Source organism: Podarcis gaigeae (genome assembly GCF_964106915.1).
Source record: "Podarcis gaigeae genome assembly, chromosome: 12".
NCBI classification, from domain to species: domain Eukaryota; kingdom Metazoa; phylum Chordata; class Lepidosauria; order Squamata; family Lacertidae; genus Podarcis; species Podarcis gaigeae.
In genome coordinates this window covers 7,918,895-7,931,650 of record NC_139688.1, presented here as the reverse complement: position 1 = coordinate 7,931,650, position 12,756 = coordinate 7,918,895, and the positions used below count along the sequence as shown (strand labels likewise).

General features: G+C 45.7%; 1 protein-coding gene across 9 annotated transcripts in view; it reads left to right on the top strand.

Annotated features, from left to right (window-relative positions):
• ADCYAP1R1 (ADCYAP receptor type I) overlaps positions 1-12,756 on the top strand; it is a 138,667-nt gene that overhangs the window by 83,863 nt on the left and 42,048 nt on the right. For all 9 annotated transcript variants that reach the window (XM_083704202.1, XM_083704204.1, XM_083704199.1 and 6 more), the window contains exons 5-8: positions 4,163-4,198; positions 5,515-5,553; positions 10,499-10,623; positions 11,670-11,767. In XM_083704202.1, coding sequence (XP_083560328.1) covers positions 4,163-4,198; positions 5,515-5,553; positions 10,499-10,623; positions 11,670-11,767 — 298 coding nt within the window. The remainder of the gene's footprint in view (positions 1-4,162; positions 4,199-5,514; positions 5,554-10,498; positions 10,624-11,669; positions 11,768-12,756) is intronic.

Below are 12,756 nucleotides of genomic sequence, written 5' to 3'. Positions count from 1 at the left end.
ATTCATTGTATCAAATTGTAGATTACATCGGAATTTTCATAAAGTTCAACGAAAAATGCAGAAGACCCAGTGGATCAGTTCATTCCGCATGAAGGGTTGTTACAGTTCCACAGAATCCTTACACAGAGTCTAAGGCAAGGATTTTCGGGATATTAGCCTTGTTTCACCATCCTAGGCTTCATCTGTAGAACAGGCTCATATGTAATATTACAGGATAGTGGAGCTTATAGCACAGTAGAGCCTGTTCTACACTTGAAGACTTCATGTGGATTATTGGACTCTTCGAACAGACAGGTGGAATAGATACTTATACATGTACGGACCTTATGCATGAACTGACTAGAGAATGAACTCATCCACTGGGTCTTCTGCTTTTTTCGTTGAACTTTATAAGACTTCCGTTGTAATCTACAATTCGATACCATGAATAGTATACCTTATTTATTCAAAAGTACAGCCGGTTATGTCTTGTGTGTTCATTGAGTATGTTTCACGTAACCATAGGTTTGTTGTCGTTGTTTTGCATGACTCCTCCAGCAGCCCAGGATTGCGCGGCTGTCAAAATGAAGTGGCGAAAAGCGGTGAAACTAACCCCCCTTCCCCCAACGGCTCACAGTAGGTGGTAGTTGTGGGCATGCGGTGTGCCGAATGCCACCCCCCTCAGAGATGACACCGGGGTGGTCTGCACCCACCTTGCTCTGCTCCTGCCTACCACACACTGAAGAGAACATAGGCAGCAGCCTCAAACCGAGAGATTTGGTCCACCTAGCTCTCCACTCACCAGGGTTTTAGGAAGGAAGCCATATTCCATCTCCTATGTGGGGGTGCCGGGGACTGAACCCTTGCCGTCAAGCTACAGTTTTTCTGGGGTGATGTTCTAGACAAGCCTTCACCAACCTAGTGCCCCCCAATGTTTTTGAACTACAACTCCCATCAGCTGGAACCTCTCTGCTGAACCTACCTCACAGAACTGTTATAAATAAATAAAAATGTGTGAGGGAAAGGATCGTGTATCACACCTTCAGCAGGTAAATGGAATGAAATGGAATTTTAGCTGTAAGCTCCCTTTGAGTCTCCATCAGGGGAAAAGGCTGGTAATAATAATAATAATAATAATAATAATAATAATAATAATAATGGAAACTGTGACAATGATCAGGAACATACCAGAGAGTAAATTCTATTGAACTCAATGGGATTTACTTCTGAGTAAAATTAATTAGGATTGCAGTCTAAAGCTGTAGAGTCTTTACCCAGTTACCTGGGAGTAAGCTCCATTGAATACAGCTTACTTTGTATTCTGAGTATATATATAAAGGCTTTCAGTGTAAGGCTCCATTTACAATACAGTCGTATCTTGGTTCTCAAATGAAATCCGTTCCGGAAGTCTGTTCAGCTTCCGGAAACATTCGGAAACCAAGGTGTGACTTCTGATTGGCTGCAGGACCTTCTTGCACTCAATTGGAAGCCACGTCAGATGTTCGGGTTCCAAAGTACGTTTGCAAAGCGGAACACTCACTTCCGGGTTTGCGGCGTTCGGGAGCCAAAACGTGCGAGTACCAAGGCGTTCGACAACCAAGGTACGACTGTAAAAGAATAAATATTTCCCTTCAAAATTATAGGAAGGGCTCATAGCTGTCAACATTTTCCTTTTTTTGAGGGAAATTCCCTTTTTCCTAATAGGATTCCTCGCAAGAAAAGGGGAAAGTTGACAGCTATGGAAGGGCTTCATATTGCAGCTTCACTTTTTCTTCCAGTTGGTGCAGATATTTATTTTTAAGGAGAAACAGGACTCCATTTTTGCACCTACACACACACACACACATTTTCAATTGTTCAGCGAAACGTGGAGGGGAGGAAAAAGGAAAAGCCGGATATTCCAGGATCAAATCAGAAACCATGATGACTTCTGTAATTCAGGGGCTGTCTCTGGAAAATTGGGAAACTTGAAGGGGATACATTAGGCCTCTGTGCGTGAATTTTCCCTATCTCTGTTCTGGAAAATGTGGAGAATTGAAATGGAATGCTGTTCATTGCCTGGTGGTCTCCGTCGTTCGGTATCCTATGCAGACTTGCAAACAAGGCCAAAAACATCCTCTGCTTTAGATGCATGTTGCTGGAGAAGTTGCAGTATGGAGGGCGAGCTGTCTGCAGGAAAGGTGACCCACCATTGCTAATATTTTCACTAAGGTGAAGCAAATAAAACTGAGTGCTTTTGGAGCAGCATTTTAAGAACCGCCACCTTATGGCTGAGCCAACAAAGTTTTTTAAAAATTCATCATGATTTGGAGGTGAAAATGAATGAGGATCTGAATCTACTTCGAGTGGAAGAGTACTGTGTGGGGTTGGGAATTCAGGGCACTTTGAAGTCCAGACCAAACACTGGCTATTTACCAGCTCCCTGCAACACAAGACATATCATCGGAAAATCTGAAAAGTCCACAGGGCCATCTAGCTGCCGAATTAAGCACAACAAAGAAATATGTTCATCATTAGGATCTTGTACGGTGCAATGCAGTTTCAATGGGATTGCGCTCCCTTTAAAGTCTCTCATGATGAAAGCTGGGCCTATTCCATATGCCACCGCCACCTCATCTGTCTCCCATTACATGCTCACATCCTGAGAACAAAATCCAGATGTGAATTTGGGGGGTAGGGAATGGTTGCATCCATCGTCTGTAGCCTTGCACAAATCATTAGACTACGCCCTCCATCATCCTTGACCATTGGGGCTGGTGGGAGTTATAATAATATATAATAATTTTTTATTTATACCCCGCCCATCTGGCTGGGTTTCCCCAGTCACTCTGGGCGGCTTCCAACCAAATATTAAAAACAATCCAGCATCAGACATTAAAAACTTCCTTAAACAGGACAGCCTTCAGTTATCTTTTAAAAGTAAAATAGTTGTTTATTGCCTGACATCTGCTAGGAGGGCGTTCCACAGGGTGGGTGCCACTACCAAGAAGGCCCTCTGCCTGGTTCCCTGTAACCTCGCTTCTTGCAGGGAAGGAACCGCCAGAAAGCCCTCGGTGCTGGACCTCAGTGTCCGGGCTGAACGATGGAGGTGGAAATGCTCCTTCAGGTATATTGGGCTGAGGCCATTTAGGGCTTTAAAGGTTAGCACCAACACTTTGAATTGTGCTTGGAAATGTACTGGAAGCCAATGTAGGTCTTTCGGGACTGGTGTTATGTGGTCTCGGCGGCCGCTCCCAGTCACCAGTCTAGCTGCCGTATTCTGGATTAGTTGCAGTTTCTGGGTCACCTTCAAAGGTAGCCCCACTTAGAGCGCATTGCAGTAGTCCAAGCGGGAGATAACTAGAGCGTGCACCACTCTGGCGAGACAGTCTGCAGGCAGATAGGGTCTCAGCCTGCGTACCAGATGGAGCAGATAGACAGCTGCCCTGGACACAGAATTAACTTGAGCCTCCATGGACATCTGTGAATCCAAAATGACTCCTAGGCTGCGCACCTGGTCCTTCAGGGGCACAGTTACCCCATTCAGTACCAGGGAGTCCTCCACACCAGCCCGTCCCCTGCCCCCCAAGAACAGTACTTCTGTCTTGTCAGGATTCGACCTCAATCCGTTAGCTGCCTTCCATCCTACAACTGTCTCCAAACACTCACAGTTGGAGTCTTCAAGTATCTGAGGATGGAGCAAGCTTGTTTTCTACTGCTCTGGAGGGCAGGACTCGAACCCACGGCTTCAAGAAAGGAGATTTCAATTAAATACCAGGAAGAAGTTTCCTACAGTAAGAGCTGTTCGGCAGTGGAACGGGCTCCCACGAGAGGTGGTAGACTCTCCTTCCTTGGAGGTTTTTAAGCAGAGGTTGGGTGGCCACCTGTCATGGATGCTTTAGCTGAGATTCCTGCATTGCAGGGGGTTGGGCTAGATGACCCTCGGGGTCCCTTCCAACTCTGCAATTCTCTGATTCTAATATTGGAAAGTCACAAACTGTTTACCGGGAGCCTGCCACACACACACAGTATTATTATTTATTGAAGTAATGAAGTATTTCTTAAAGTAAGGCATGGGGATTCTTGGCCATTACGATTTAACCATGTGGGATTTCTTCTCTCTCTCTCTCTCTCTCTCTCTCTCTCTCTCTCTCTCCCCCTCCCTCCCTCCCTCCCTCCCCCTCCCCCCCCCCCCCCCGTACAGGCTGGGATGTGAATAGCTTGGCCTACGCACAACCAGGTAAGACCATATTCTGGTATTGCAGGGGCTGAAAGAGTCATTGGCCTACTCAGATTTTTCAAATTCCATGGATCTGCTCTTTGGGGTCCGGTGCTGGTGGCTGGACTCTTCAGGCACCTTCCGGGGTCTATAACCCTGCAAGGGGGGCACTCTCGACCCCCTCCAGGGCCTCCTAGGTGCCATGATATGTTTGCATGCCCTCCCTGAGCATGCTAAGAGAGAGGGACTAGATATCTCCCTCGTGCCTTGGGGTCACCTCCTGGGCAGCCCCTCTGCAATGGGGCCCGGAGGGAGAGGGCAAATAAATGGTCCATGGGGACATCAACGAGGAGGGAGGGTCTCCTAAACTTGGTACAAAAATAATGGCAGGTTTGAATTCCTCACACCTCAGAAAAGCCACATTTTGAAGACCTTTCATTGAAGAAATTTGTAAACATTAAGTTTCACCCCCTAAATTGGCATTCCCTAAGTGGCACCTCTGACCTTTCTGTGGCTGAAATATACCATAGTTTTCGCCCCATAAGACGCACCCAACCATAAGATGCACCTAGAGGAGAACAAGATAAAAAATGTTCTCTCCCTCTTAGCCCAGCTAAGGGGCTCCATTTCTCCTCCTGCTTCACTGAAGGGGTGCTGCGCAGAGAGGAAAAGCTGTGCAGCAGATCTCCAGCGAAGCAAAAGCAACGCGAAGCCTCTGGAGCGCAGTTGGTGGAGCACTCCCGCTGCTCTCAGGAGGCTTTGGGCGGCTATCCCTGAAGCCAGGAGAGCAAGAGGGAAAGTTGTGTAGCCTGCAATTGCTCCATAAGATGCATACACATTTTCCCTTACTTATAGAGCGAAAAATACGGTAGTCTATCGTCGATAAGAAGAGTTCCACAGGTTGATTTGTTCACTTCTTCCCTCTGGCACTGTCCAATATTGGCATGCAGCCCTTGGATAGTTGCCCATGGAGTAATGCAGCCCCCAGGCTTAAAAAGGCCCCCCACCCTTGAACTGGAGCCCACTTCATCAGATACACGAGCCTCACCGTGGCAACTGGGTCTACATGTGGGTGTTGGTAGGGAATACACATGGCAAAGAAATGCAAAACAGCCCTGTGACAATGGCATTAAAGCTTAAATATATGCAGAATATATTTCCAAGAGCTTATGCCGTAATAAATTTGCCGGTCTGTGAAGATGCCATGAGACTCTGTCATTTTGGCTGCAACGGAGGAACAGACCCTCTTGACGTTCCTTAAAGGTTTTCCCCAAACAAAGTTGCTCTCTCTGTTCTCTCAAGATGACATTCTCATGGTAGCCACTCTTCTTTCGCAGGAGATCTCGAACTCCTGGACAATGCAGACGAAATTCTAGGTAAGGGAAAAGAGACTGGGCGACAGTGCTTTGGCACTCTCTGAACTGGGAGACGGAGAGAAAGGGATTTGAAGCTGAAGCTAAATGGATATTAATTTCCTAATCAATTCTAATTATAGTGGTACGCGTGGCAGCCTATTACTGTGCATGGTATTATGAAAATGTATTCTCAAGTGCTACCATCTAGCAGGGACATAATTATACATTATACTTATTGCCGTAACAACAATTACTGAGCGACGTCAAAGAACAGACGCAGACTCCCCCATTCCAGCCCGCAACGCTGCCATTCGCAGCGACGTCTGGAGTGGGAAGCCAGCGCATGGCAGGGAGTTGCGCATTGCGCCAACGAAGCTTCTGGAAGGACCCTGAGCACTGCACACTCCTCTGGCGCTCAGAGAGCTCAGGAAACAGTGGCACCCAGATCGCTGTGGAAAGGCAAGGGTGGTGTCGGTCCAAATACTCTGCGTCTTGCATCATTCAGACCACAATGTGCTCCACACGAGGCCATATTGCAATAGGACATGGAAGTGATTTCAGAGAATCCCTTTTGCCCCTTTTCTCCCCCACCCAAACAGGCCACCTTGTCCCCACGATTGAGGGGGCAGGCTCACATAACATAAGCATGGCCTCTGCAGAATTTTAAGGGGCTCCTCCTTAAGGGGTACCTCATTCCCTCACCATCTCCCATCCAACACCAGTCCTTGAAAGCACTTACTCAACCAAAGTTTTTTGCTATACAGTGGTACCTCGGGTTAAGAACTTAATTCATTCTGGAGGTCTGTTCTTAACCTGAAACTGTTCTTCACCTGAGATACCACTTACCTAATGGGGCCTCCAGCTGCCGCCGTTGTTCGATTTCTGTTCTCATCCTGAAGCAAAGTTCTTAACCCAAGGTAATATTTCTGGGTTAGCGGAGTCTGTAACCTGAATCGTCTGTAATCTGAAGCTTCTGTAACCCGAGGTACCACTGTACCTGCAGAACCCTCTTTGAACCTCATCTGGAGCTGTTTTTCACTCGGACGTCCAGTTAGGTTCCTCCTAAACTGGTTCTTGCCAGTTTTGTGGCCAGGCCTTGTGTACACAAAGCGAATAATTGATGCTAATATGTAATAATGGGTTCTGCAGAGCAGTGTCAGATTTACGTATAAGCTAAACAAGCTATAGCTTAGGGCCCCACTCTCTTGGGCCCCCCAAAAAAACTTAAAGGGAAAAAACTGGATGTACATTTCCAAAATATAAAAAACAAATAAAATAAAACCTACATTCAGCAACAGTGTTTTGTGTTGTGTAGGTTCCTATTTGTTATGTGCAAATGGCTTTAGATACCTATTAGGTCCATAAATTTGTTGTTGTTGTTGTTGTTTAGTCGGGTTCGACTCTTCGTGACCCCCTGGACCAGAGCACACCAGGCACTCCTGTCTTCCACTGCCTCCCACAGTTTGGTCAAACTCAAGCTGGTAGCTTTGAGAACACTGTCCAACCATCTCGTCCTCTGTCGCCCCCTTCTCCTTGTGCCCTCCATCTTTCCCAACATCAGGGTCTTTTCCAGAGAGTCTTCTCTTCTCATGAGGTGGCCAAAGTCTTGGAGCCTCAGCTTCAGAATCTGTCCTTCCAGTGAGCACTCAGGGCTGATTTCCTTCAGAATGGATAGGTTTGATATTCTTGCAGTCCATGGGACTCTCAAGAGTCTCCTCCAGCACCATAATTCAAAAGCATCAATTCTTCCTTCTTTATGATCCAGCTCTCACTTCCATACATCACTACTGGGAAAATCATAGCTTTAAGTATACGGACCTTTGTCGGCAAGGTGATGTCCATAAATTACCATACACCATATATTCAACGCCAAAAAAAAAGTGTCAATTTGTTGTTGACAAAGGACAGCTGGACATATAAAGGGCCCCGTTACCTTCAGTAGCTTAGGGCCTCATCAATCCTAAATCCGGCCCTGCCTGCAGAGTTTCCTCATCTGTCTCTCAGATAATGAAAATAAATGCTGAAGCATTACTCACATATGGCAACAGAGGACTGAAAGTTCATTGAATTCAGACCACACCGCAATCCTGCCAGAAGAGGGGGTAACTTGCCCAACATTAATTAGCATCCCTGTTTGCAAGGGCATTCAAAGCCAAATTACATGTCATGATTTTTTCCCCAACTTTTTTTTTTTTTTAAAAAAAATGAAAATTAACCAGCAAATTCAGCAAAAACACAGGTCTCAGGTGCTCCTTACACAGTCTCCCTGGCTTCCATCAGACCTTCAATTAAAGTTTAGGGAAAGACATTGCGTGGACAGGCGGAGTCCCCAGATCCCGCGCGGTCCCCACGTCATGTGGAATAACGACTCAAGACAACGTGCTATGGGATTAAATTGGCCACAACTTTATTAAATTTCAAATGTGGGCAGACCTTGGCTCAGGCATTGGGCGTTCTCCCTCCCCAGTCCCCAGCCGGGGACCTAGGGAGCATCAGGGTTATCCAGTGTGTGGGGGGGGGATGGGCCGGCTCTGGAGAACATATGTTCAAGCAGAGATAGCCGCCCCTGTTACGCCACCGCCGCCGCAGGGGAGAGCAATGACGACCTTTCGGCGTACGGTCAAAGCCTCCCTTCAGAAAACCCCTTTAACGGGGAACCCTGGTATCGCCACCGCTAAGAGGAAGATGGACTAAAGGATTCCACCCAAGGCCTGATACCGCCAAAGTTGTGACGTTTTGCTACGGGAAAGGCGAAACCTGCCAATGCAGGGAAATTCCTTTCCGGCCCTTTAACAGCGACCTTAACGTAGCAGCGCCCGCATACCTGTGAAGGAAAAATTAACCTGCAAAACCTGTGAGGAAAAATTAACCTGCAAAATAAGACATTAACTGAGGGTGGGTAGGGTGGGAGAAGCTCTGGAGCCAAGTGAGAATTCCCAGATCCTCCCTCTATTGTGTGGGCAGGTAATCCCTCCCCTACCTGGCCTGGTGTCCTTGGCAACGCTTCCCCCAGGTGGGATTGGACAACTGACTGAGGTAGGCGGAGACCTCCAGGTATCCCACCTGAGGGAAGGCAAAGCCAAGCCTATGCTGTTGGAGCTGCTCCAGATCTAGGGGCTGCACGCGTCCTCGCAAAGGGCGCCCCCCATTTTAAGTGGGGAGTGATCATTCTCAGCCCAAGAACAAACTTCCAGGGCTGCTTACAAATAATGGAAGAGGCAATAGTGGTCAGAGCAATGAATGTAGACCCTACCTTTGTACAGCAAGCTAGTTTCTATACACATTCACAAACTCCTCTCTGTCCTTCACCCAGGGAAACAAGAGGAATTATCATAGTTCAAGGACACATTCCATCCAGGCTACAATGCTCAAGGAGGAGGATGTGTGGCTGGGAATGGTGTGCTGCCTAGGGAGAGTCCCAAGGGCCACATAAAGAGGGCTTGAAGGGCCAAATTCAGCCACTGGAGCTGCGGTTCTTCCCCACCTCTGTTTTTTACCATTATTTCATTGCCCTTTCTCTACTGGCAAAACCCAAGGCTACTAAGAATGATGGACGGTTTGTTTGCTGAATTTGGAAATCACATTACAATAAAGAACAACAACAATAAAAAACAAAACAATTGCAGGTCTCTCACGTGCTGTGATTACAGTATATTATTTCCATATATCTGGAAAGACATACCAAGCGCGGAAATCAAAAATTAATCAAAATTAATATAACTATCATCATATATACAATTATTGTGCTGTATAAATATAAAGCTTGTAGGGAGGTAAAAAGAAATTATATAAGAAATAGGTGACACTGCGGTATAAAGTAATAGATAAAGTACAGTGAGATTAATTGGAAGTCATTTTTAATTTTCTTCTCTATAAGTTTTATAATTGCTAAAATAAAGTTCTTCCATACTTTAAGACTTCCGTCTCTTTCAGCATGGGTCCTTTGTTTCCTCATTAATTGCATTATATTATAACAATTAACTCTACACTCTTTACAACATATTATATTGCGCGGATTAGTCAAAATGTGCTAAAGGTTTCATATGGGAACAATGTTCTTTTAAATATAATCTATAGTTATCCTGTTCTTTATTGAACTTTTGGATTGTCTGATTCCTAATTTTCCCTGTCATCTTTGCCAATTCTACATATTCAAACATTTTCACCTCCATTCTTCTTTTGTTGGCAAAGTCTCTCCCTTCCACCTTCTAGCTATCAACATTCGCGCAGCAGTTGTTGCATACATAAATACCCACCACCCCCAGCTACAATAAAGCAAGTTCAATCCCACAGTCACCGAAATCCTAAAGAAATCTGAAATAAATTCTAAAGCACTCTGAGAATAAATAAATCCTCTTTCACAGGAAGTTAAATCTTTAGAGAACTTAAAGGACAGGTTTCACCATAGCAATAGTATCAACAGTACCAATACCTTCTCTCTTGCCATAATAGATGTAGGAATAGGGTCCAAACTCAATACAATTTTCATTTAAAGGTAAACCCACCTAATTTGTAATTTCCAAAATAATTTATGAACCGAACCCCAACCATCCCTCGCAATTTGCACTTCTCTGTATTTTGCAGTGCCGTTCTCCAGCCTAGCAGCCTGTAAATTTTGCATAGAACAACATGCGTTAGTAAAAAAAAGCAGGCAAATGCATCATATTAGGGAATATTGTGTTTGCAAAAATGTATGCATTTTGTGAAATCGATTGCAAAGGAGCAATTCACATTAAAATGCTGGCAGAATTTCCGAAGGAATTTAAAATAAAAAGAAGCAAGCTGGCCATATGGAGAAGCGTTAGAGTGGGAAAAATGAGAAACTGATATTGAGAGATTTTCCTACCCCTACTAAGATGTTAGCTCACAATAAAAGAGAAGGCAGTAGTGATTCCTTTGCATTAGAGAGTGTGCTCCAGTGGCAGAACGTTTACCAAAAATGTACCACGTTACTTTTAATTATTAGGTGGATCTGCAGATTTAAAGGTTGTTGGTAGGAACTGCACTGAGGACGGCTGGTCAGAATCTTTCCCCCATTACTACGATGCCTGCGGGTTCGATGAGAATGACACCATGGGAGATTATAACCAGGTAGGTTGGAATTTAGAGATGCTTAAGGATTTCTGGGAATTCTGACATGAGCTATCCTGATCCATCTCCTCTGGAAAAATCTGTAGATTGGAATCCTTCTGGTTTTGTAGTTCTCCAAATTTTGCGATTAACTTATTATCTCAGAATGCACCCTGCAAAAAGGAAATGTGTATTTATTGATAATGTGCACTTAGGAACACATACCTTGATAAAACGTCAAATTAAATACTGCTTTTGATAATAGGCATATTTAAATATGAATCTGATGGGTGTTTTTTTTAAAAAATATATATATTAGTAAACAGGATGGGGCAGAGTTATTAATAAACACATGCAAAATTGATATGAACCAGATATAGGCTGATCCATCTATACCTTGGTGGAAGCAGTTGAAGATGAATATTGTACTTTTCCATGTATAAGACTGTGTTCTTTTCTTTAAAAATCATGCTAAAAAGTGGGGGTCGTCTGATAACATGGGTAGTGCATAGTGTGGACATTTGATTGGTTGCTGCCGTGGCTGTCAACAGCCATTGTGCGTGTTATCGGTTGCTGCATCAATGGGTCGTTTTGATTGGCTGACGCTCCAGCAGTTGGGCAGGCAATTGGCAGCTTCTGCCAGAGTTGGGACAGACAGAAAGCAGATTTTGCGATGCATTTGGGTGAGTGATTTTTGGCAATCCCCCCTAAAAAAAAACTCAACAGCCCTGTGCCATCTCCCCCCATTTTCTTAAATTTGAGTCCCCAAAAATAAGGTAAAGGGACTTTGACGTGCTTTCGAACTGCCAGGTTGGCAGGAGCAGGGACTGAGCAACGGGAGCTCACCCTGTAGGGGGATTCGAACTGCCGGCCTTCTGATCGGCAAGTCCTAGGCTCTGTGGTTTAACTCACAGTGCCACCCACATCCCAAAAATAGGGGGAGTCTTATACATGGGGGCGTCTTATAGACAGAAAATTGTGGTACTCTTCCCAAAGCAAAAAATCTGACCATTGTTTTTGCATCCCATGATTTGTAGTAATGAGCATATTGTGGTTTGCTTTCTCAGGATTACTACTACCTCTCGGTAAAGGCTCTGTACACAGTGGGCTACAGCACTTCCCTTGTGTCGCTCACCACTGCGATGGTGATCCTGTGCCGTTTCAGGTGAGTTTGGCAAGAGCGAGAGAGGTTTTGCGTCTGTGAAGACTGGGGGGGGGGGAATGGGGCTTGTGTTGTTGGGAACCAGAGCAAGCAAACCCCTCCTTAACTCAGCCACTGCAGTCTTGAGATACCAGGAGCCTCATACGCAGCGGTGCTTGGGAATGCTAATGTAATGGTTCTAGGGGTTGCTTGTGCGTAAGTTGCCGCCACTCCTGGCTAGGTTGCCTGGTTGAACCCTTTCTGTCTGGACAGCCCTTCACTTCGTGGCTGTCTCAATCGCTGGCAGAATCCGTCAGTGGGCATTTCTTGAACTTCTTCCAGCAAAGAAGTTCTTTGACGCCAAGTCTCCTCCTACTCTCCCTGCGCGGAAGTCTTCTGCGCAGAGAGGGTGTGGGCAGCGGAGGACCCGTGCTCTCCCCGCTGGTCTCCGGCGATGATTCCTGGAGCCTCCTCTCCGATTCCCCCATCTGCCCCCCTTCTCCACTGGTGTTACGCTGATTTCCTTCCCCAGCAGATGGGCTGCCTCTCTCCCTACCGGGACCCTCTCCGGCATCCCTCCGGAGCCTTCCCTCCGCCTCTGACTCTGATGGCAGTTCCCTGACAGCTAAGAAACAAAACAAACAAACCAGATGCAGATTTGAAAGGTTCCGTCAAAATGATTTGAGGCTTTGTATCTAAACATCAACAGAAGCCTGCTCCTTCATTCCAGGGACCATCAGGCGAGATTTGGTTACGATGCCTGAAGAGGGCTCCAAATGCATAGAGAACGGACCATATTTAATACAGTCATACCTCATACCGGAAGAAATATCAGCAACCTCAGATATGCAGATGACACAACCTTGATGGCAGCAAGTGATGAGGAAATAAAGAACCTTTTATTGGGGGTGAAAGAGGAGAGCGCCAAATACGGTCTGAAGCTCAACATCAAAAAAAGGAAGATCATGGGCACTGGTCCCATCACCTCCTGGCAAATCAAAGGGGAAGAAATG